General features: G+C 40.4%; 1 protein-coding gene across 2 annotated transcripts in view; it reads left to right on the forward strand.

Moving 5' to 3' along the window:
• The window catches only part of RMC1 (regulator of MON1-CCZ1), a 177121-nt gene that overhangs the window by 76673 nt on the left and 75042 nt on the right, over window positions 1–25406 (forward strand). For both annotated transcript variants that reach the window (XM_053714977.1, XM_053714976.1), the window contains exons 8-11: window positions 2366–2455; window positions 22337–22442; window positions 22523–22634; window positions 22878–22922. In XM_053714977.1, coding sequence (XP_053570952.1) covers window positions 2366–2455; window positions 22337–22442; window positions 22523–22634; window positions 22878–22922 — 353 coding nt within the window. The remainder of the gene's footprint in view (window positions 1–2365; window positions 2456–22336; window positions 22443–22522; window positions 22635–22877; window positions 22923–25406) is intronic.

The following is a 25406-nucleotide window of genomic DNA, read 5'->3' on the forward strand; positions in this document are numbered from 1 at the left end:
CTTCATCAAAGGATACCAAGAGAATGAAGCAAGGTTTATAATTGAAGTAAATCTGAAAATTGTATGCTCAATCTGAAACACAAATTTTTTGTTTTACGATTATGTTCCTTTAAGGTCTATTTCTCAACTCTATGTTTATTTTATAACATTTTTGCTGTGAAGAAGGGGCATATTATTTATACAGACAGAAATTCAGAAACAAATTGAGAATTACAAAATTGCCCAAAATAGTCTTACAGAACCTCTGGGAGAGCATAACACTGTGAACGGATTAATGGAATTCATTTAACAAAAAAGTTAAACATTACAGCCATGAATATACAGCATCTTGTTATACAATGAAAAGCTAATCCTTATTTCAGATGAATAGGCGTTTGATTATAATGTATATTAAATAGAAACTATCTTTACATTTTTCCTCCAAAAAGCATTTTCATTAAAAAAAAAAAGTTGTGTTTTTTTTGTTTTTTTTTAAATTGATTCTTATTCACCCTGCTCAAAAACAAGAGGTGTTTTAATATCCTTTTAAGTTATGAATACTGGCTCTTTTTAGCCAAATTAGGCGTATTTGATTTGACCTAGGCTGTGCTGGGTCTCATCAACAGAGTTTAGAGGTGCAGCACATTTTGAGGGCATAATATCTTTCCACTCCTATGCTCTATTTTATTCATGTAAATTATTTCTGGTTGCCTAATTGGAGTGAATGACCCCCATCCCTGGCTTTTAGTTGTAAAAATGTTAGCTAAAAACTTTGGGTTACATACAAATTTCTAGATAAAGTAATTGAAATGTGTAGTCACACCACTGTGTCAGTTAAACCCTTAGAGACTAATATAATATTATTATTAATAATTATTATTGTCTATTTAGAGAACAACTATCTGACTTAACGATAAAGACGTGGCTGTTCTTGTTGTTGTTGCTTCTTAGTCATTTTGAGTGCTCTGTTGGTAACTGCTAGCACTGTGATACATATAGACTATTATTATATACTATAAAACATGTTGTGCTAACCGTGATAAAACTTTAACACAGCCAGGTTTGTACTTATTACAAGTTGAAAGTAAAAAGTTAGCCTGCAAGAGAAAGTCAGATGGTCGCTAACTTCAGGACTTTGGATATCGTGACCCCCCCCCCCCCTAAAAACCTTAACACTTATCTCTAACCAAACACCACATTAGACCAACTGCACTAAAGCTGGAGGTAGTGATAGATATTTTACGAAAAACCATCAGATGTATATAGAAATAAATATTTAAAAGTAAAAAATATGTTCCTCTATGTATAATTTCACTAAAAAGACCTGAGAGTGCATTTGCTTATAGGAATATTCATTACATTTATGCACCTAGGCGGATGACCATTGGAGGGCAACACTGTAGACTGGACTGTTAAGAGATATATCCCTTTTTTTATCCTTTAAAAAGTTTTTATTATGTATTTAAAAAATAAAAAAATAAAAAAAAAATAAAAAAAAAAAAAAATATATATATATATATATATATACACTTTACTAATTTTTTTTTAATCCCTTTTATGCGAGGTATTCAGTCGTGCTAATCGGTTGAGCACAAGCACACTTGTTTACTTTCAACTTGTATTATGTGCGCTTGTTAGCGCAGTTGTGATGCTGCTTATCGTCACGCGCTAACTTTAAAGGGATAGAGACAAAATATAATATGTACTATGAATCACTTTTACCTGCAAATTTATACTGCAGTGCCTCGCCATTAACCCTTTCTTTTTAGTTTCCGAATTTAACAGCTCTAATTCCCCACACACGATTCTTTCTATGGCTGCACCTATATCCCCCTTTGGAGCATGCCTAGAAGCAAATAAGCTGCTGTGAACTCAGTTGAAATACAATGCCTGTGTTTCTGATGCTAAACACTGATAAGGTGGGGTGGATCAGACTACTCCAGACAGCATGGCTATTTTTATTATTATAACAAATTTTGCTTAGTTTTGAAAATTTTATTTAAGATACTTGCCAGCATTTTTTTTTTTATTTTTTTTTAATGCAAACTATTTTTACTTAATTAGCCCTTTTAGGAAATGCACAGATCTCAACATGTGTTTTTTTTTTTATGGCACTTTAACTTGCCACTTTTAGTTCTAGCCCTCAGTGTGGTAGCTAGAAATGTATTAAAGTTTTGTGAATCTAATCTATCAAAGGATGTCTAGGTATCTTTTTAAAATAAAAGTTCCAGAGAAATGTGCAGAGTGTCTTCAATATAAATTTTCAGTTAAGAAAATGTCCTTTATTACACTTTGCCTTCAATATTTTTAATATCCCATTTATAACATTTTGTTTTTTTCCTCCTGTTGTTCTCTCCGGTGTGATGGTCATATATATATATCATAGATATGGTCAGCTGTATGTTCTGTTTCTGAGACATCATTCAAAAGCTTCTAACAGTGCCGGAGCAGAGGTTGTACTGTACCATTTACCCAGGTGAGTTGTCTCCCCTGCTTCTTTCTGTAGTTTTGAAGTGTCAAATTCTAAGATTAAAAATCCTGGATTAATAAATCAAATTTAAGCTTGTTTAAAAGTAATATTAGTTTAATGGTCGATTTCTCATCATTTATTCATGTGTTTGTGTCCTGTTCCAAATACACATCCCTCTATTTAGGGTAGGACTGGCCATTTGATGTAAAATTATGCTAAACACACACATTCCTCTGGGTAAAGACTGACCGCTGTTAGCTTGGCTGCATTTCTTTGCAGCCTTCAAAGCTGGGATGTGCTGGGCTATAGTCTGCCAAAGAACAGTTCACCTTGCACCAATATATATAATCACTTTCTTCTTCTGTGGTTGTGTATAGGCAAATGACTGGAGCACTATAATGGAGGTATAGAATTGTAGCATACCCCATAGTCATAGTCATAATTTGTCACCTGTAGTGTCTGATGGAACATACAGGTCACTTCGTCATTCGGATGCAAAAAGTATTTGAGATTAAAAAAAAATGCTATGTTGATTTACTTTCTTTCATGTAATTGGCAAGAGTCTATGAGCTAGTCTCGTAAGGGATATACGATCTTACCATGAGGGGCAAAGTTTCCCAAACCTCAAAATGCCTATAAATACACCCCTCACCACACCCACAATTCAGTTTTACAAACTTTGCTTCCTTTGGAGGTGGTGAAGTAAGTTTGTGCTAAGATTTCTATGTTGATATGTGCTTCTCAGCATTTTTGAAGCCCGATTCCTCTCAGAGTACAGTGAATGTCAGAGGGATGTGAAGGGAGTATTACCTATTGAATGCAATGGTTTTCCTCATGGGGATTTATTTCATAGGTTCTCTGTTATCGGTCGTAGAGATTCATCTCCTACCTCCCTTTTCAGATCTACGATATACTCTCATATTCCTTTACCTCTACTGATAACCGTTTCAGTACTGTTTTGGCTATATGTGGATGGGTGTCTTTTGGTAAGTAGGTTTTCATTACTTAAGACACTCTCAGCTATGGTTTGGCACTTTATGTATTTATATAAAGTTCTAAATATATGTATTGTACTTATATTTGCCATGATTCAGGTTTTCAGTATATTTCCTTTTTGCAGACTGTCGGTTTCATATCTGGGAAATGCTTTTTTATGAAAATGTATTTCTTACCTGGGGTATAGTCTCTTTTTCAATTTGACTGTCTTTTAAATTCGCGGGCAGAATTAGGCTTGTGAGGGCGCAAAATGCCAAAGTTTATTGCGTCATTCTTGGCGCAAGATTTTTTTGGCGCAAAGTTACGTTCGTTGACGCAAATTCATCATTTCCGGCATCTTAGTTGATGCCGAGTCCTTCACAAACAAGGTTGCGTCATCTATGACGTGAGTGTGTCGTTTTTGGCACCAAAAAAATGTTTTTCTGTTTGTTGTGCGTCATGCTTGGCACCAAATATTTTCATTATTTAAAACCCCATTCCTTTTTGCCTCTTGCCTTTTTCTATGTCAGAGGACTATGCTTTCACACATACGTCCTCTCCAACAGCTCAAGACTAACAGTGGCAAGTAGAAAGTTATTGGCCTTAGTAACATATAGTAGCAGTGTGCGTGGCTCCACTTCCGCGGTTGCAGGTCTATTAATGCTCTTATATCAAGCGTGACTCTGCCAGCCCCTCCAGCACCTGCTACACCTTAGATCAGCGGCAAAACGGCGGCAAACTTGAAAGTTCATACAGGTAACTCACCCCACAACGGCCTTTCTGAGTCGGTAAGTTTCAGTGTGCGAGGCTCCACTTCAGCTAAACAGAGATATTCCACTGCTCCCTCTCCGAGCGTGTCTCTATCCTCGCCTCCAGCACACGCTACTCCAGCAATAGAACTTCCGGCCGTGGGTGAGTATTTTCCAGCGTTGTCTGCGGCACAATCAGACGGCCAATCCAGATCCTCCCACTGACAGACCAATCGGTATGCACTGCTAGCAAGGACTTACGCCGAGGTATGCTGGTAATATGAACAAGTTAAAACTTGGTCCTGGGAATGACAAAAAAGAAGAGGCGCTCTGGTGCAGATAAACCCAACAATAAGTGAGATTTCCAAAAGGAAGAAATACTAATACTCACAAAGATATTTGCACTTCCAGTGCAATAATCCGCAAGCCGAAGCTTCAGAGCCGTTCGGCTGACTCTTTCTCTCCCGATATGCTCCCGGCAATAGTCAGGCCCCTAAGAGGAATGAAGCATAGGACACCTTTGGTGCAGATCACCCTGACCAATATCGAACTAACAACAGTGGGTAGATGTATATACTCACAAGCGTATGTGCACAAACAGTGCAATATCAGGCGGACCGAAACTTTATAAAGCCGTTCGGCTGACTTCCAACAAAAGTAGCTGTTACTCTCGAATATCCAGTGGGAAGAATAGTTCAAGGCAAGGTAGAACAATGTAAAAACTTTTATTAAAAATTTTTAATAAAAGTTTTTACATTGTTCTACCTTGCCTTGAACTATTCTTCCCACTGGATATTCAAGAGTAACAGCTACTTTCTTCTGTTAAGTGTGATCAGTCCACGGGTCATCATTACTTCTGGGATATTACTCCTCCCCAACAGGAAGTGCAAGAGGATTCACCCAGCAGAGCTGCATATAGCTCCTCCCCTCTACGTCACTCCCAGTCATTCTCTTGCACCCAACGACTAGATAGGATGTGTGAGAGGACTATGGTGATTATACTTAGTTTTATATCTTCAATCAAAAGTTTGTTATTTTAAAATAGCACCGGAGTGTGTTATTACCTCTCTGGCAGAGTTTGAAGAAGAATCTACCAGAGTTTTGCTATGATTTTAGCCGGAGTAGTTAAGATCATATTGCTGTTCTCGGCCATCTGAGGAGTGAGGTAAACTTCAGATCAGGGGACAGCGGGCAGATGAATCTGCATAGAGGTATGTAGCAGTTTTTATTTTCTGACAATGGAATTGATGAGAAAATCCTGCCATACCGATATAATGTCATGTATGTATACTTTACACTTCAGTATTCTGGGGAATGGTACTTCACTAGAATTACACTGTAAGAAATACATAAAGCTGTTTAATAACTAGAGATTATGTTTAACGTTTTTGCTGGAATGTAAAATCGTTTTCATTTGCTGAGGTACTGTGTGAATAAATGTTTGGGCACTATTTTTCCACTTGGCAGTTGCTTAATCTGTTTTTCTGACAGTTTCTGTTCTCCCTCACTGCTGTGTGTGAGGGGGAGGGGCCGTTTTTTGGCGCTTTTTCTATGCATCAAATATTTCAGTCAGCAACTCATTGTATTCCCTGCATGATCCGGTTCATCTCTACAGAGCTCAGGGGTCTTCAAAACTTATTTTGAGGGAGGTAATTTCTCTCAGCAGAGCTGTGAGAATTATAGTTTGACTGAGATAAAAAACGTTTATTCTGTAATTTGTTTCCTGCTTTCAGAATTTGTTATCTTTGCTAATGGGATTAAACCTTTGCTAAAGTTGTGTTGTTTACAAGGATTGTGGCTATAACTGTTTCAATTTATTAATTTTCAACTGTCATAGATCTTCTGTGCTTCTTAAAGGCACAGTACATTTTAATATTATTCTAATTGAATTGTATTTCTCCAACATAGGTGTGTCCGGTCCACGGCGTCATCCTTACTTGTGGGATATTCTCTTCCCCAACAGGAAATGGCAAAGAGCCCAGCAAAGCTGGTCACATGATCCCTCCTAGGCTCCGCCTTCCCCAGTCATTCTCTTTGCCGTTGTACAGGCAACATCTCCACGGAGATGGCTTAGAGTTTTTTAGTGTTTAACTGTAGTTTTTATTATTCAATCAAGAGTTTGTTATTTTAAAATAGTGCTGGTATGTACTATTTACTCTGAAACAGAAAAGAGATGAAGATTTCTGTTTGTAAGAGGAAAATGATTTTAGCAACCGTTACTAAAATCGATGGCTGTTCCACACAGGACTGTTGAGAGGAATTAACTTCAGTTGGGGGAACAGTGAGCAGACTTTTGCTGCTTGAGGTATGACACATTCTAACAAGACGATGTAATGCTGGAAGCTGTCATTTTCCCTATGGGATCCGGTAAGCCATTTTTATTACAGAGTAAATAAGGGCTTCACAAGGGCTTGTTAAAACTGTAGACATTTTCATATATAACATATTTAGCCTTGAGGAATCATTTAATATGGGTATTTTTGTAAAATAATATCGGCAGGCACTGTTTTAGACACCTTATTCTCTAGGGGCTTTCCCTAATCATAGGCAGAGCCTCATTTTCGCGCCGGTATTGCGCACTTGTTTTTGAGAAGCATGACATGCAGTCGCATGTGTGAGGAGCTCTGATACATAAAAAAGACTTTCTGAAGGCGTCATTTGGTATCGTATTCCCCTTTGGGCTTGGTTGGGTCTCAGCAAAGCAGATACCAGGGACTGTAAAGGGGTTAAAGATAAAAACGGCTCCGGTTCCGTTATTTTAAGGGTTAAAGCTTCCAAATTTGGTGTGCAATACTTTTAAGGCTTTAAGACACTGTGGTGAAATTTTGGTGAATTTTGAACAATTCCTTCATACTTTTCGCAATTGCAGTAATAAAGTGTGTTCAGTTTAAAATTTAAAGTGACAGTAACGGTTTTATTTTAAAACGTTTTTTGTACTTTGTTATCAAGTTTATGCCTGTTTAACATGTCTGAACTACCAGATAGACTGTGTTCTGAATGTGGGGAAGCCAAGGTTCCTTCTCATTTAAATAGATGTGATTTATGTGACACTGAAAATGATGCCCAAGATGATTCCTCAAGTGAGGGGAGTAAGCATGGTACCGCATCATTCCCTCCTTCGTCTACACCAGTCTTGCCCGCTCAGGAGGCCCCTAGTACATCTAGCGCGCCAATACTCCTTACTATGCAACAATTAACGGCTGTAATGGATAATTCTATCAAAAACATTTTAGCCAAAATACCCACTTATCAGCGTAAGCGCGACTGCTCTGTTTTAGATACTGAAGAGCATGAGGACGCTGAGGATAATGGTTCTGATATGCCCCTACACCAGTCTGAGGGGGCCAGGGAGGTTTTGTCTGAGGGAGAAATTTCAGATTCAGGGAAAATTTCTCAACAAGCTGAACCCGATGTGATTACATTTAAATTTAAGTTGGAACATCTCCGCGCTCTGCTTAAGGAGGTGTTATCTACTCTGGATGATTGTGAGAATTTGATCATCCCAGAGAAACTATGTAAAATGGACAAGTTCCTAGAGGTCCCGGGGCCCCCAGAAGCTTTTCCTATACCCAAGCGGGTGGCGGACATTGTAAATAAAGAATGGGAAAGGCCCGGTATACCTTTCGTCCCTCCCCCCATATTTAAAAAATTGTTTCCCATGGTCGACCCCAGAAAGGACTTATGGCAGACAGTCCCCAAGGTCGAGGGGGCGGTTTCTACTTTAAACAAACGCACCACTATACCCATAGAAGATAGTTGTGCTTTCAAAGATCCTATGGATAAAAAATTAGAAGGTTTGCTTAAAAAGATGTTTGTTCAGCAAGGTTACCTTCTACAACCAATTTCATGCATTGTCCCTGTCACTACAGCTGCGTGTTTCTGGTTCGATGAGCTAGAAAAGGCGATCGATAGTGATTCTCCTCCTTATGAGGAGATTGTGGACAGAATCCGTGCTCTCAAATTGGCTAATTCTTTCACCCTAGACGCCACTTTGCAATTGGCTAGGTTAGCGGCGAAAAATTCTGGGTTTGCTATTGTGGCGCGCAGAGCGCTTTGGTTGAAATCTTGGTCAGCGGATGCGTCTTCCAAGAACAAATTGCTTAACATTCCTTTCAAGGGGAAAACGCTGTTTGGCCCTGACTTGAAAGAGATTATCTCTGATATCACTGGGGGTAAGGGCCACGCCCTTCCTCAGGATAGGTCTTTCAAGGCCAAAAATAAACCTAATTTTCGTCCCTTTCGTAGAAACGGACCAGCCCCAAGTGCTACGTCCTCTAAGCAAGAGGGTAATACTTCTCAAGCCAAGCCAGCCTGGAGACCAATGCAAGGCTGGAACAAGGGAAAGCAGGCCAAGAAGCCTGCCACTGCTACCAAGACAGCATGAAATGTTGGCCCCCGATCCGGGACCGGATCTGGTGGGGGGCAGACTCTCTCTCTTCGCTCAGGCTTGGGCAAGAGATGTTCTGGATCCTTGGGCACTAGAAATAGTCTCCCAAGGTTATCTTCTGGAATTCAAGGGGCCTCCCCCAAGGGGGAGGTTCCACAGGTCTCAATTGTCTTCAGACCACATGAAAAGACAGGCATTCTTACATTGTGTAGAAGACCTGTTAAAAATGGGAGTGATTCATCCTGTTCCTTTAGGAGAACAAGGGATGGGGTTCTACTCCAATCTGTTCGTAGTTCCCAAAAAAGAGGGAACATTCAGACCAATCTTAGATCTCAAGATCCTAAACAAGTTTCTCAAGGTTCCATCGTTCAAAATGGAAACCATTCGAACAATTCTTCCTTCCATCCAGGAAGGTCAATTAATGACCACGGTGGATTTAAAGGATGCGTATCTACATATTCCTATCCACAAGGAACATCATCGGTTCCTAAGGTTTGCATTCCTGGACAAGCATTACCAGTTTGTGGCACTTCCGTTCGGATTAGCCACTGCTCCAAGGATTTTCACAAAGGTACTAGGGTCCCTTCTAGCGGTGCTAAGACCAAGGGGCATTGCAGTAGTACCTTACTTGGACGACATTCTGATTCAAGCGTCGTCCCTTCCTCAAGCAAAGGCTCACACGGACATTGTCCTGGCCTTTCTCAGATCTCACGGGTGGAAAGTGAACGTAGAAAAAAGTTCTCTATCTCCGTCAACAAGGGTTCCCTTCTTGGGAACAATAATAGACTCCTTAGAAATGAGGATTTTTCTGACAGAGGCCAGAAAATCAAAACTTCTAAACTCTTGTCAAATACTTTATTCTGTTCCTCTTCCTTCCATAGCGCAGTGCATGGAAGTAATAGGTTTGATGGTAGCGGCAATGGACATAGTTCCTTTTGCGCGAATTCATCTAAGACCATTACAACTGTGCATGCTCAGTCAGTGGAATGGGGACTATACAGACTTGTCTCCGACGATACAAGTAGATCAGAGGACCAGAGATTCACTCCGTTGGTGGCTGTCCCTGGACAACCTGTCACAGGGGATGAGCTTCCGCAGACCAGAGTGGGTCATTGTCACGACCGACGCCAGTCTGGTGGGCTGGGGCGCGGTCTGGGGACCCCTGAAAGCTCAGGGTCTTTGGTCTCGGGAAGAATCTCTTCTCCCGATAAATATTCTGGAACTGAGAGCGATATTCAATGCTCTCAAGGCTTGGCCTCAGCTAGCAAAGGCCAAGTTCATACGGTTTCAATCAGACAACATGACGACTGTTGCGTACATCAACCATCAGGGGGGAACAAGGAGTTCCCTGGCGATGGAAGAAGTGACCAAAATCATTCAATGGGCGGAGACTCACTCCTGCCACTTGTCTGCAATCCACATCCCAGGAGTGGAAAATTGGGAAGCGGATTTTCTGAGTCGTCAGACATTTCATCCGGGGGAGTGGGAACTCCATCCGGAAATCTTTGCCCAAATTACTCAATTGTGGGGCATTCCAGACATGGATCTGATGGCCTCTCGTCAGAACTTCAAGGTTCCTTGCTACGGGTCCAGATCCAGGGATCCCAAGGCGACTCTAGTAGATGCACTAGTAGCACCTTGGACCTTCAAACTAGCTTATGTATTCCCGCCGTTTCCTCTCATCCCCAGGCTGGTAGCCAGGATCAATCAGGAGAGGGCATCGGTGATCTTGATAGCTCCTGCGTGGCCACGCAGGACTTGGTATGCAGACCTGGTGAATATGTCATCGGCTCCACCATGGAAGCTACCTTTGAGACGAGACCTTCTTGTTCAAGGTCCGTTCGAACATCCGAATCTGGTCTCACTCCAACTGACTGCTTGGAGATTGAACGCTTGATCTTATCAAAGCGAGGGTTCTCAGATTCTGTCATTGATACTCTTGTTCAGGCCAGAAAACCTGTAACTAGAAAAATTTACCACAAAATATGGAAAAAATATATCTGTTGGTGTGAATCTAAAGGATTCCCTTGGGACAAGGTAAAAATTCCTAAGATTCTATCCTTTCTTCAAGAAGGTTTGGAGAAAGGATTATCTGCAAGTTCCTTGAAGGGACAGATTTCTGCCTTGTCTGTGTTACTTCACAAAAAGCTGGCAGCTGTGCCAGATGTTCAAGCCTTTGTTCAGGCTCTGGTTAGAATCAAGCCTGTTTACAAACCTTTGACTCCTCCTTGGAGTCTCAATTTAGTTCTTTCAGTTCTTCAGGGGGTTCCGTTTGAACCCTTACATTCCGTTGATATTAAGTTATTATCTTGGAAAGTTTTGTTTGTTGTTTATTCTGGTAAAAGGAGAGGTCAAAAAGCAACTTCTACCTCTCTCTCTTTTTGGATTAAAAGCATCATCAGATTGGCTTATGAGACTGCCGGACGGCAGCCTCCTGAAAGAATCACAGCTCATTCCACTAGGGCTGTGGCTTCCACATGGGCATTCAAGAACGAGGCTTCTGTTGATCAGATATGTAAGGCAGCGACTTGGTCTTCACTGCACACTTTTACTAAATTTTACAAGTTTGATACTTTTGCTTCTTCTGAGGCTATTTTTGGGAGAAAGGTTTTGCAAGCCGTGGTGCCTTCCATCTAGGTGACCTGATTTGCTCCCTCCCTTCATCCGTGTCCTAAAGCTTTGGTATTGGTTCCCACAAGTAAGGATGACGCCGTGGACCGGACACACCTATGTTGGAGAAAACAGAATTTATGTTTACCTGATAAATTACTTTCTCCAACGGTGTGTCCGGTCCACGGCCCGCCCTGGTTTTTTAATCAGGTCTGATAATTTATTTTCTTTAACTACAGTCACCACGGTATCATATGGTTTCTCCTATGCAAATATTCCTCCTTTACGTCGGTCGAATGACTGGGGAAGGCGGAGCCTAGGAGGGATCATGTGACCAGCTTTGCTGGGCTCTTTGCCATTTCCTGTTGGGGAAGAGAATATCCCACAAGTAAGGATGACGCCGTGGACCGGACACACCGTTGGAGAAAGTAATTTATCAGGTAAACATAAATTCTGTTTTTCAAGTTGCAAGTTTATTTGCTAGTGTGTTAAAACATGTCTGATTCAGAGGATGATACCTGTGTCATTTGTTGCAATGCCAAAGTGGAGCCCAATAGAAATTTATGTACTAACTGTATTGATGCTACTTTAAATAAAAGTCAATCTGTACAAATTGAACAAATTTCACCAAACAACGAGGGGAGAGTTATGCCGACTAACTCGCCTCACGTGTCAGTACCTACATCTCCCGCTCAGAGGGAGGTGCGTGATATTGTAGCGCCGAGTACATCTGGGCGGCCATTACAAATCACATTACAGGATATGGCTACTGTTATGACTGAGGTTTTGGCTAAATTACCAGAACTAAGAGGTAAGCGTGATCACTCTGGGGTGAGAACAGAGTGCGCTGATAATATTAGGGCCATGTCAGACACTGCGTCACAGGTGGCAGAACATGAGGACGGAGAACTTCATTCTGTGGGTGACGGTTCTGATCCAAACAGACTGGATTCAGATATTTCAAATTTTAAATTTAAACTGGAAAACCTCCGTGTATTACTAGGGGAGGTGTTAGCGGCTCTGAATGATTGTAACACAGTTGCAATACCAGAGAAAATGTGTAGGTTGGATAAATATTTTGCGGTACCGACGAGTACTGAGGTTTTTCCTATACCTAAGAGACTTACTGAAATTGTTACTAAGGAGTGGGATAGACCCGGTGTGCCGTTCTCACCCCCTCCGATATTTAGAAAAATGTTTCCAATAGACGCCACCACAAGGGACTTATGGCAAACGGTCCCTAAGGTGGAGGGAGCAGTTTCTACCTTAGCTAAGCGTACCACTATCCCGGTGGAGGATAGCTGTGCTTTTTCAGATCCAATGGATAAAAAGTTAGAGGGTTACCTTAAGAAAATGTTTGTTCAACAAGGTTTTATATTGCAACCCCTTGCATGCATTGCGCCGATCACGGCTGCAGCGGCATTCTGGATTGAGTCTCTGGAAGAGAACATTGGTTCAGCTACTCTGGACGACATTACGGACAGGCTTAGAGTCCTTAAACTAGCTAATTCATTCATTTCGGAGGCCGTAGTACATCTTACTAAACTTACGGCGAAGAATTCAGGATTCGCCATTCAGGCACGCAGGGCTCTGTGGCTAAAATCCTGGTCAGCTGATGTTACTTCTAAGTCTAAATTGCTTAATATACCTTTCAAAGGGCAGACCTTATTCGGGCCCGGGTTGAAAGAGATTATCGCTGACATTACAGGAGGTAAAGGCCATGCCCTGCCTCAGGACAAAGCCAAAGCCAAGACTAGACAGTCTAATTTTCGTTCCTTTCGTAATTTCAAAGCAGGAGCAGCATCAACTTCCTCTGCACCAAAACAGGAAGGAGCTGTTGCTCGCTACAGACAAGGCTGGAAACCTAACCAGTCCTGGAACAAGGGCAAGCAGACTAGGAAACCTGCTGCTGCCCCTAAAACAGCATGAATTGAGGGCCCCCGATCCGGGATCGGATCTAGTGGGGGGCAGACTTTCTCTCTTCGCCCAGGCTTGGGCAAGAGATGTTCAGGATCCCTGGGCGCTAGAGATAATATCTCAGGGATACCTTCTGGACTTCAAATACTCTCCTCCAAGAGAGAGATTTCATCTGTCAAGATTGTCAACAATCCAGACAAAGAAAGAGGCGTTTCTACGCTGCGTACAAGAGCTCTTGTTAATGGGAGTAATCCATCCAGTTCCACGATCGGAACAGGGACAGGGGTTTTACTCAAATCTGTTTGTGGTTCCCAAAAAAGAGGGAACTTTCAGACCAATCCTGGACTTAAAGATCCTAAACAAATTCCTAAGAGTTCCATCGTTCAAGATGGAGACTATTCGGACAATTTTACCTATGATCCAAGAGGGTCAATACATGACCACTGTAGATTTAAAAGATGCTTACCTTCACATACCGATTCACAAAGATCGTTATCGGTACCTAAGGTTTGCCTTCCTAGACAGGCATTACCAGTTTGTGGCTCTTCCATTCGGATTGGCTACAGCTCCAAGAATCTTCACAAAGGTTCTGGGTGCTCTTCTGGCGGTACTAAGACCGCGGGGAATCTCGGTAGCTCCATACCTAGACGACATTCTGATACAAGCTTCAAGCTTTCAAACTGCCAAGTCTCATACAGAGTTAGTGCTGGCATTTCTAAGGTCACATGGATGGAAGGTGAACGAAAAGAAAAGTTCACTCGTTCCACTCACAAGAGTTCCCTTCCTGGGGACTCTTATAGATTCTGTAGAAATGAAGATTTACCTGACAGAGGACAGGCTAACAAGACTTCAAAGTGCTTGCCGCACCCTTCATTCCATTCAACACCCGTCAGTGGCTCAATGCATGGAGGTAATCGGCTTAATGGTAGCGGCAATGGACATAGTACCCTTTGCACGCTTACACCTCAGACCACTGCAACTGTGCATGCTAAGTCAGTGGAATGGGGATTACTCAGACTTATCCCCTTCTCTGAATCTGGATCAAGAGACCAGAAATTCTCTTCTATGGTGGCTTTCTCGGCCACATCTGTCCAGGGGGATGCCATTCAGCAGACCAGACTGGACAATTGTAACAACAGACGCCAGCCTTCTAGGTTGGGGTGCCGTCTGGAATTCTCTGAAGGCTCAGGGACAATGGAGTCAGGAGGAGAGTCTCCTGCCAATAAACATTCTGGAATTGAGAGCAGTTCTCAATGCCCTCCTGGCTTGGCCCCAGTTGACAACTCGGGGGTTCATCAGGTTTCAGTCGGACAACATCACGACTGTAGCTTACATCAACCATCAGGGAGGGACAAGAAGCTCCCTAGCTATGATGGAAGTATCAAAGATAATTTGCTGGGCAGAGTCTCACTCTTGCCACCTGTCAGCAATCCACATCCCGGGAGTGGAGAACTGGGAGGCGGATTTCTTAAGTCGTCAGACTTTTCATCCGGGGGAGTGGGAACTTCATCCGGAGGTCTTTGCCCAAATACTTCGACGTTGGGGCAAACCAGAGATAGATCTCATGGCGTCTCGACAGAACGCCAAGCTTCCTCGTTACGGGTCCAGATCCAGGGATCCAGGAGCAGTCCTGATAGATGCTCTGACAGCACCTTGGGACTTCAGGATGGCTTACGTGTTTCCACCCTTCCCGTTGCTTCCTCGATTGATTGCCAGAATCAAACAAGAGAGAGCATCAGTGATTCTAATAGCACCTGCGTGGCCACGCAGGACTTGGTATTCAGACCTGGTGGACATGTCATCCTGTCCACCTTGGTCTCTACCTCTGAAACAGGACCTTCTGATACAGGGTCCCTTCAAACATCAAAATCTAACTTCTCTGAAGCTGACTGCTTGGAAATTGAACGCTTGATTTTATCAAGACGTGGATTTTCTGAGTCAGTTATTGATACCTTAATACAGGCTAGGAAACCTGTTACCAGAAAGATTTACCATAAGATATGGCGTAAATACCTATATTGGTGTGAATCCAAAGGTTACTCTTGGAGTAAGGTTAGGATTCCTAGGATATTGTCTTTTCTACAAGAAGGTTTAGAAAAGGGTTTATCTGCTAGTTCATTAAAGGGACAGATCTCAGCTCTGTCCATTCTGTTACACAAACGTCTGTCAGAAGTTCCTGACGTCCAGGCTTTTTGTCAGGCTTTGGCCAGAATTAAGCCTGTGTTTAAAACTGTTGCTCCACCATGGAGTTTAACCTTGTTCTTAATGTTTTACAGGGCGTTCCGTTTGAACCCCTTCATTCCATTGATATAAAGTTGTTATCTTGGAAAGTTCTATTTTTAATGGCTATTTCCTCGGCTCGAAGAGTCTCTGAATTATCAGCCTTACATTGTGATTCTCCTTATTTGATTTTTCATTCGGATAAGGTAGTCCTGCGTACTAAACCTGGGTTCTTACCTAAGGTAGTTACTAACAGGAATATCAATCAAGAGATTGTTGTTCCTTCTTTATGCCCAAATCCTTCTTCAAAGAAGGAACGTCTACTGCACAACCTGGATGTAGTCCGTGCTCTAAAATTTTACTTACAGGCAACTAAGGAATTTCGACAAACGTCTTCTCTGTTTGTCATTTACTCTGGGCAGAGGAGAGGTCAAAAAGCTTCCGCTACCTCTCTTTCTTTTTGGCTTCGTAGCATAATTCGTTTAGCTTATGAGACTGCTGGACAGCAGCCTCCTGAAAGAATTACAGCTCATTCTACTAGAGCTGTGGCTTCCACTTGGGCCTTCAAGAATGAGGCCTCTGTTGAACAGATTTGCAAGGCTGCAACTTGGTCTTCGCTTCATACTTTTTCCAAATTTTACAAATTTGACACTTTTGCTTCATCGGAGGCTATTTTTGGGAGAAAGGTTCTTCAGGCAGTGGTTCCTTCTGTATAAAGAGCCTGCCTATCCCTCCCGTCATCCGTGTACTTTTGCTTTGGTATTGGTATCCCAGAAGTAATGATGACCCGTGGACTGATCACACTTAACAGAAGAAAACATAATTTATGCTTACCTGATAAATTCCTTTCTTCTGTAGTGTGATCAGTCCACGGCCCGCCCTGTTTTTAAGGCAGGTAAATATTTTTTAATTTATACTCCAGTCACCACTTCACCCTTGGCTTTTCCTTTCTCGTTGGTCCTTGGTCGAATGACTGGGAGTGACGTAGAGGGGAGGAGCTATATGCAGCTCTGCTGGGTGAATCCTCTTGCACTTCCTGTTGGGGAGGAGTAATATCCCAGAAGTAATGATGACCCGTGGACTGATCACACTACAGAAGAAAGGAATTTATCAGGTAAGCATAAATTATGTTTTTGTTGGAAGTCAGCCGAACGGCTTTATAAAGTTTCGGTCCGCCTGATATTGCACTGTTTGTGCACATACGCTTGTGAGTATATACATCTACCCACTGTTGTTAGTTCGATATTGGTCAGGGTGATCTGCACCAAAGGTGTCCTATGCTTCATTCCTCTTAGGGGCCTGACTATTGCCGGGAGCATATCGGGAGAGAAAGAGTCAGCCGAACGGCTCTGAAGCTTCGGCTTGCGGATTATTGCACTGGAAGTGCAAATATCTTTGTGAGTATTAGTATTTCTTCCTTTTGGAAATCTCACTTATTGTTGGGTTTATCTGCACCAGAGCGCCTCTTCTTTTTTGTCATTCCCAGGACCAAGTTTTATCCTCACGCATATTGTGGAGAGAGCCGCTGCTTGTTTTGGGGCCATCTATATCGCCTCCTTAGGAATTGTGGGACTTTCAGTATATTCAATATATATGGACGTTTTTGGTGCTGAATACAAACACCAAGGAATCCATTAAGTATTTGTTATTTATCACTTATTATTGTTGACCATCTATGTATAATTTCATTGTTGTATTATTGTTGTATTACATCTCACATAAAACACCATAATTAGAAGCTCCACCATAAGAATAGCATAGAATAGGCGCACCTCTTGTTTCCAAACACACTTTGCTAGTGCTGTTTCTTTGTTTCTAATATGAACAAGTAACAACAGCAAAGATGACCAGCAAGCCTCAAGGTGTAAAGTAAAGTTCTTTATTGAAAACACGATATTAAAAAGCATAAAAGCTTATCCCTCATTGACAAGTGAGAAAAGGTCCTACGCGTTTCGGCAGCCCCCTGCCTTATTCATGGACTCATGAGGACTATGCTGTTTGCATTTTTTCCCATTCTTGAAACTGCTATATATGGAAATTGATAATTTTGCTTTTATATGTTTGTTTTTTTCTCTTACATTTGCAAGATGTCTCAATCTGATCCTGTCTCAGAATTCACTGCTGGATCCCAGATAACAGTTCTACCAAAGCTAAGTGCATTTGTTGTAAACTTGTGGCGATTATACCTCCCAGCTGTGGTTTGTAATAGTTGTCATGATAAACTTTTACATGCAGAAAATGTATCCATCAGTAGTAGTTCATTACCTGTTGCTGTTCCCTCAACATCTAATGCACAAGATATACCTGTAAATTTAAAATAATTTATTTGTGATTCTATTCAGAAGGCTTTGTCTGCCATTCCGCCTTCTAATAAACGTAAAAGGTCTTTTAAAACGTCTCAGAGTTGATGAAATTTCAAATGACCGGCAACATACTGATTTATCCTCCTCTGATGAGGATCTATCTGATTCAGAAGATCCTGCCTCAGATATTGACACTGACAAAACCTCTTATTTATTTGAAATGGAGTATATTCGTTCTTTATTTAAAGAAGTGTTGATTACATTGGATATGGAGGAAACTAGTCCTCTTGATATGATTTCTAAAGAATGGAATAGGCCTGGTACTTCTTTTATTCCTTCTTCAAGGTTTAAAAAATTGTATCCTTTGCAGCAGTTAGATTGGAGTTTTGGTAAAAGATCCCCAAAGTTGATGGGGCTATCTCTACTCTTGCTAAACTTACTACTATTCCTACAGAAGATAGTACTTCTTTTAAAGATCCTTTAGATAGGAAATTTGAATCTTATCTAAGGAAGGCTTATTTATATTCAGGTCATCTTCTTAGGCCTGCAATTTATTTGGCTGATGTTGCAGCTGCTTCAACTTTTTGGTTGGAAACTTTAGCGCAACAAGTATCGGATCATGATTTGTCTAGCATTGTTAAGTTGATTCAACATGCTATTAATTTCATTTGTGATGTCATTTTTGAGATCATCAAAATTGATGTTAGATACATGTCTTTAGCTATTTTAGCTAGAATAGCTTTGTGGCTCAAATCTTGGAATGCTGATATGACTTCTAAGTCCAGATTGCTTTCTCTTTCTTTCCAAGGTAATAAATTATTTGGTTCTCAGTTGGATTCAATAATTTCAACTGTCACTGGGGGGAAGGGTTTTTTTTTGCCTCAGGATAAAAAACCTAAAGGTAAATCTAAAGCTTCTAACCGTTTTCGTTCCTTTCGACTTAAGGAATAGAAATCTAATCCTTCCCCAAAGGAATCTGTTTCCAATTGGAAGCCTTCCTCAAATTGGAATAAATCCAAGCCATTTAAAAGATCAAAGCCAGCCCCCAAGTCCGCATCAAGGTGCGGCCCTCATTCCAGCTCAGCTGGTAGGGGGCAGATTAAAATTTTTCAAAGATGTTTGGATTCAGAGTATTGTCTCTCAGGGGTACAGAATAGGATTAAGAGTAAGACCGTCTGTGAGAATTTTTTTTTTTTTACTCACGCATTCCAGTGAACCCAATAAAGGCTCAGGCTTTCCTGAAGTGTGTTTCAGACCTGGAGTTATCAGGGGTAATCATGCAAGTTCCGTTTCAGGAACAGGGTCTGGGGTTTTATTCAAATCTATTCATTGTCCCAAAGAAAGAAGATTCATTCAGACCAGTTTTGGATCTAAAGATTTTGAATCGATATGTAAGAGTACCAACTTTCAAGATGGTGACTATAAGGACTATTCTGCCTTTTGTTCAGCAAGGGCATTATATGTCCACAATAGACTTACAGGATGCATATCTTCATATTCCGATTCATCCGGATCACTATCAGTTCCTGAGATTCTCTTTTCTAGACAAGCATTACCAATTTGTTGCTCTTCCTTTTGGCCTAGCGACAGCTCCAAGAATCTTTTCAAAGGTTCTTGGTGCCCTACTCTCTAATCAGAGAGCGGGATATTGCGGTGTTTCCTTATTTGGACGATATCTTGGTACACACTTAGTCTTTACGTTCTGCAGAATCTCACGTGAATCAACTAGTGTTGTTTCTTCAAAGACATGGTTGGAGGATCAATTTACCAAAAAGTTCTTTGATTCCTCAGACAAAGGTAACCTTTTTAGGTTTCTAGATAGATTCAGTGTCCATGACTTTGTCTCTAACAGACAAGAGACGTTTGAAATTGGTTGCAGCCTGTCGGAACCTTCAGTCTCAGTCATTCTCTTCAGTAGCTATGTGCATGGAAGTTTTAGGTCTCATGACTGCAGCATTGGACCCGATCCCCTTTGCTCGTTTTCATATGAGACCTCTCCAGCTTTGTATGCTGAACCAATGGTGCAGGGATTATACAAGGATATCACAATTAATATCCTTAAATCCCAATGTTCGACTTTCTCTGACTTGGTGGTTAGATCACCATCGTATAATTTTAGGGGCCTCTTTCGTTCGTCCAACCTAGACTGTGATCACAACAAATGCGAGTCTTTCAGGTTGGGGAGCTGTTTGGGGATCTCTGACAGCACAAGGGGTTTGGAAATCTCAAGAGGCGAGATTACCAATCAATATTTTGGAACTCCGTGCAATTCTCAGGGCTCTTCAGTTTTGGCCTCTGTCGAAGAGAGAACCATTCATTTGTTTTCAGACGGACAATATCACAACTGTGGCATATGTCAATCATCAGGGTGGGACTCACAGTCCTCAAGCTATGAAGGAAGTATCTCGGATACTTGTTTGGCGGAATCCAGCTCCTGTCTAATTTCTGCGGTTCATATCCCAGGTATAGACAATTGGGAAGCAGATTATCTCAGTCATCAGACTTTACATCCGGGAGAATGGTCTCTCCACCCAGATGTGTTTTCTCAAATTGTTCAGATGTGTGGGGGCTTCCAGAAATAGATCTGATGGCATCTCATCTAAACAAAAACCTTCCCAGGTACCTGTCCAGGTCCAGGGATCCTCAGGCGGAAGCAGTGGATGCGTTGACACTTCCTTGGTGTTTTCAACCGGATTATATTTTCCCGCCTCTAGTTCTTCTTCTAAGAGTGATCTCCAAAATCATCATGGAGCAATTGTTTGTGCTGCTGGTGGCTCCAGCATGGCCTCACAGGTTTTGCTATGCAGATCTTGTTCGGATGTCCAGTTGCCAACCTTGGTCACTTCCATTAAGGCCAGACCTTCTATCTCAAGGTCCGTTTTTCCATCAGGATCTCAAATCATTAAATTTGAAGGTATGGAAATTGAACGCTTAGTGCTTAGTCATAGAGATTTCTCTGACTCAGTGATTAATACTATGTTGCAGGCTCGTAAATCTGTTTCTAGAAAGATTTATTATCGAGTTTGGAAGACTTACATTTCATGGTGTTCTTCTCATAAATTCTCTTGGCATTCTTTTAGAATTCCTAGAATTTTACAGTTTCTTCAGGATGGTTTGGATAAAGGTTTTATTCCACAGGAAAATTGATAAACTTCCTGATATTCATTGTTTTGTACAGGTTTTGGTTTGTATCAAGCCTGTCATTAAATCAATCTCTCCTCCTTGGAGTCTTAATTTAGTTTTGAAGGCTTTAGAGGCTCCTCCATTTGAACCTATGCATTCTTTGGACATTAAACTACTTTCTTGGAAGTGTTGTTCCTTTTTGCCATCTCTTCTGCTAGAAGAGTTTCTGATTTATCCGCTCTCTCCTTTTCTGATTTGTCATCAGGATAAGGCAGTTTTGCGGACTTCATTTAAATCCTTACCTAAGGTTGTGAATTCTAACAACATTAATAGAGAAATTGTTGTCCCTTCTTTGTGTCCTAATCCTAAGAATTCTTTAGAGAGATCTTTACATTCTTTGGATGTGGTGAGAGCTCTGAAATATTATGTTGAAGCCACTAAAGAATTCAGGAAGACTTCTAGACTTTTTGTTATCTTTTCTGGTTCCAGCAAAGGTCAGAAGGCTTCTGCTGTTTCTTTGGCATAGTGGTTAAAGCTTTTGATTCATCAAGCTTATTTGGAGTCTGCCTCAGAGAATTACAGCTCATTTTACTAGATTAGTTTCCACTTCTTGGGCTTTTAAGAATGAAGCTTCAGTTGATCAGATTTGCAAAGCAGCAACTTGGTCTTCTTTGCATACATTTTACTAAATTCTACTATTTTGATGTATTTGCTTCTTCAGAAGCAGTTTTTGGTAGGAAAGTTCTTCAGGCAACTGTTTGTTTGATTCTTCTGCTTACGTTTTAAGTTTTTATTTTTTGAGAATAAACTTATATTTGGGTTGTGGATTTATTTTTTTCAGCGAAATGGCTGTTTTTATTTTTATCCCTTCCTCTCTAGTGACTCTTGCGTGGAGTTCCACATCTTGGGTATTGCTATCCCATACGTCACTAGCTCATGGACTCTTGCCAATTACATGAAAGAAAACATAATTTATGTAAGAACTTACCTGATAAATTCATTTCTTTCGTATTGGCAAGAGACCATGAGGCCCACCCTTTTATGTTGGTTATGATTTTTTTTGTATAAAGCACAATTATTTCCAAATTCCTTTGTTGATGCTTTTTACTCCTTTCTTTATCACGTCACTTTTTGGCTGTTCATTAAACTGAATTGTGGGTGTGGTGAAGGGTGTATTTATAGGCATTTTGAGGTTTGGGAAGCTTTGCCCCTTCTGGTAGGAATGTATATCCCATACGTCACTAGCTCTTGGACTCTTGCCAATATGAAATAAATGAATTTATCAGGTAAGTTCTTACATAAATTAGTTTTTTTTGCTTGGACAATCTGTGTATGTGGTTTGCACGCATGTCTTCCAGCAGCACGTAAAGACATAAGTGTCCAGCTAGGAATTATTGCTATATGAGATTTTTTTCTCTTATGCTTGTCATATTTTCGTCTTTGCTTTTAGATTAAAGACCTACTTGGAATTTGCACTATTGTGAAATAGATCTATATCGATTTGTATAAATATTCTGGTCTTTGAAATTTTTGAATATACTTTATCTGTTGAATTTTGTGACCATGTTATTGAGTTTCCTTGGTGCTGTTGATCTTTTGACAGAGAAGGTACCTGTAAGAAGATGCACATCTTGAAACTGAACAGAACTGGAAAATTTGCTCTTAACATTGTTGATAATTTGGTAGTAGTTCATCATCAGGATACTGAGGTAAATGTTGTTTTTTCCTTTTATAAAACTATTACATCCTTAATACACAGTGACTTATAGCTGCTCTTTTGTACTTTTAGACATCTGTAATATTTGACATCCGGTTACGGGGAGAAACTGATGGGTCCGTTACTTTGCATCAGCCGGTGCTTCCTGCTCGCTCAATACACCCTTACCAGATGCCTGTGGCAGGTAATTATGTGGCCGGTTTTCAGTCACTAGTCTGTGAATACTAAAGCTGTTTTAAATATGTAGTTATGTACAAGCAATAGTGCAATACTAAAATGCTCTAACATATTAATATGAGCATTTTATTTCTGCACTTTTATATCCATTTAACTGGAATTTATAAGGTTGTGTATATGTGTTTTTTTTTGTTTTGTTTTTCCTTCTTCCTCCAGTTGTTCTGTGCATTCATTTCTTGCAATCATGTAGGTCCTTCAGCAGTGGTAGGACAGGTCCCGGCCCCTTGCAGACTCTGTATCCTTTTATATGTATTTTTTTCTTTCTTTTTATATATATATATATATATATATATATATATATATATATATATATATATATATATATATATATATATATATATATATATATATATATATATATATATAAAAATTAGTAGTAGTTGAATTACACGTTAAATAAGCATGTATTGTTTTTGTTGTTGTATTTCTACTTTTCATGCGCATATCACAAAATTCAAGAGTTGTTAACTATAGAGAATTTACTAGCTTCTAGAAAATGTTGTGTGTAAGAGAAAGCTTTGAGTTGTGTGTTTATAGATAAAACCATATAAAAATATAAAGAAAAAATCTATACACACGCAGTGCAGGCTTTATAAAAGACCTAATGTGTGTTGAAGACCTTTTTTTTTTTTTTTTTTTTTTTGCAAATATAAAAAAAAAATTCTTGCCAAGATTTGTCAAATTCCACTTTGTGTTTTGTTCAGCAGAATTAGGGAGACGATATTACTTTACCTTTTGAAAAAAGTTAATGTATTTAAAAAATATTCTTTCTTTCATAAGGTGGTGCGAGTCCACAAGCTATTACTCATGGGATTCAACTACTGCCCACTAAAAGGATGCAAAAGTAATAAAAACTCCAATAGTACTTAATACCTCCCAGCTCTATGGTATTCCATTCTTATCCTTGCCTCTACAGTAGGAAGGAGAAAGCATTTTGGTGATCCAGATTGTTTGTTGAGAGGGGACCTCAGACCAATTTGAGGCCCATTTTCCCCCTCAGAGCTGCTTCTAAGAGACAGAAGGGAGATTGGAGCATAGGGTAGTGACACAATGACTCAGTGATGAATCACAAGCCTGCCACAGGTGTTGGGGGGACCAGTCCCTTATCCTTCTGTTGTTTTGTTGTCGATATTCTCCACAATTAGATCCTCTACTGTAATGTGTTCAGGTCTGGCTGGGCTGTTTTCTGGAAACAGAAACGTAGCTGCACAGTTTTCTGGAACTCAGACAGTTAAAGGGACATAAAACCCCAATTTTTTATTTTATTACTCACGTAGAGAATACAATTTTAAAAAGTTTCACCTTCTATTATCAAATTTGCTTTGTTCTCAAGTTATTCTTTGTTGAAGAGATACCTAGATAGGTAGCGTGTACATTTCTGAAGCACTACATGAGAGGAAATAATGCTACCATATAGTGATCTTGCTAATGTATTACATTGTTGCAGAACTGCTGCCAGAGAGTGCTGCAGGCACGTGCACACTCCTGAGCATACATCCCTGCTTTTCAACAAATTATAACAAGAAAACAAAGAACATTTGATAATAGAAGTAAATTGAAAGTTGCTTAAAATTGTATGCTCTATCTTAATCATAAAAGAGAAAAAAATTGTTTTTAAGTCCCTTAAACCCAAGAAAAGCCTGGGTGCAAAGCTCATAGGGAAATTTAGAGAACAAAATAACTAACAGAGCACATAGAAAGTCTGGCCCTCTCTTGAAAGCACATAGCTAGATTACAAGCAAATTTGAAGAGTTATTTAAAGCATTCGGCCAAATGGTGATAGGCCCAGGACCATGTTAAGGTCTCTTCCTCCCTGGGTCCATAACCTACAGCTACACTATGCATGTTTGCAACCAAAAACAAGGAGATACAAACCAGAGTGACATAGGCCCTTTGTAATTTCCGTAGACACATACAAAACACGAAAATAGACGGTACTCATCACATGACACTGCAAAACTCACAACCCAGAGTGCTCACCAGCATTCATAGAGAGCTGCACAGCTATCAGTATGGTTTGTGTTGTAGCAGGTGTGACAATCTTTCTGATCAGATCTCAGAAGATTAACAAATTAAGATTTTTAAACCCGTTTTGAAACTTCTTAGGTCAACAAATGCATCTATCTATGATGCTGTAGTTGATATAATTAGAATTAATGCTAAAAATATGGCCGTATCAGTTTTGACCAGAAGAGCTTTGTGGCTCAAGTCTTGGTAAGCTGACATAGTTTCAAAGTCTAGACTGTTATCTCTTCCTTTTTAAGGAAATGTTTTTTTTGAGGTATGATTTAGATGCCATAATTTCTACTGTGACTAGAGGTAAAGGAGCTTTTCTCCCTCTGGACAAGAAGTCTAAGTGAAATAACAAAGCTACTAATTGCTTTTGTTCCTTTCTTCAATCTAGGAACCAAAGGTGGTCCTCCTCTTCAAAAAAAACAGGATTCTTCCAGATCCTCCTGATATTCCAACCCCAATTGGAACAAGGCTAAACAGTCAAAAAAGCCTTCTTCTTTAAATTCAGCATGAAGGTGCGGCCCCCGATCTTGACAATCAGTTTGTTGCTCTGTCTGGTTTTTGCTCCCACATTTTTTACAAAGGTAAACTCTTGTCTTTAATAAGAGATCAAGGTATTTTGGTGACTCAATACCTGGACAATATCTTGATACAAGCTCAGATTCTCATACCAACAACCTTTTGTTCCATAGAGTTCTCTTTCTCC

The sequence above is a fragment of the Bombina bombina genome, chromosome 5, assembly GCF_027579735.1.
Source record: "Bombina bombina isolate aBomBom1 chromosome 5, aBomBom1.pri, whole genome shotgun sequence".
NCBI lineage: Eukaryota > Metazoa > Chordata > Amphibia > Anura > Bombinatoridae > Bombina > Bombina bombina.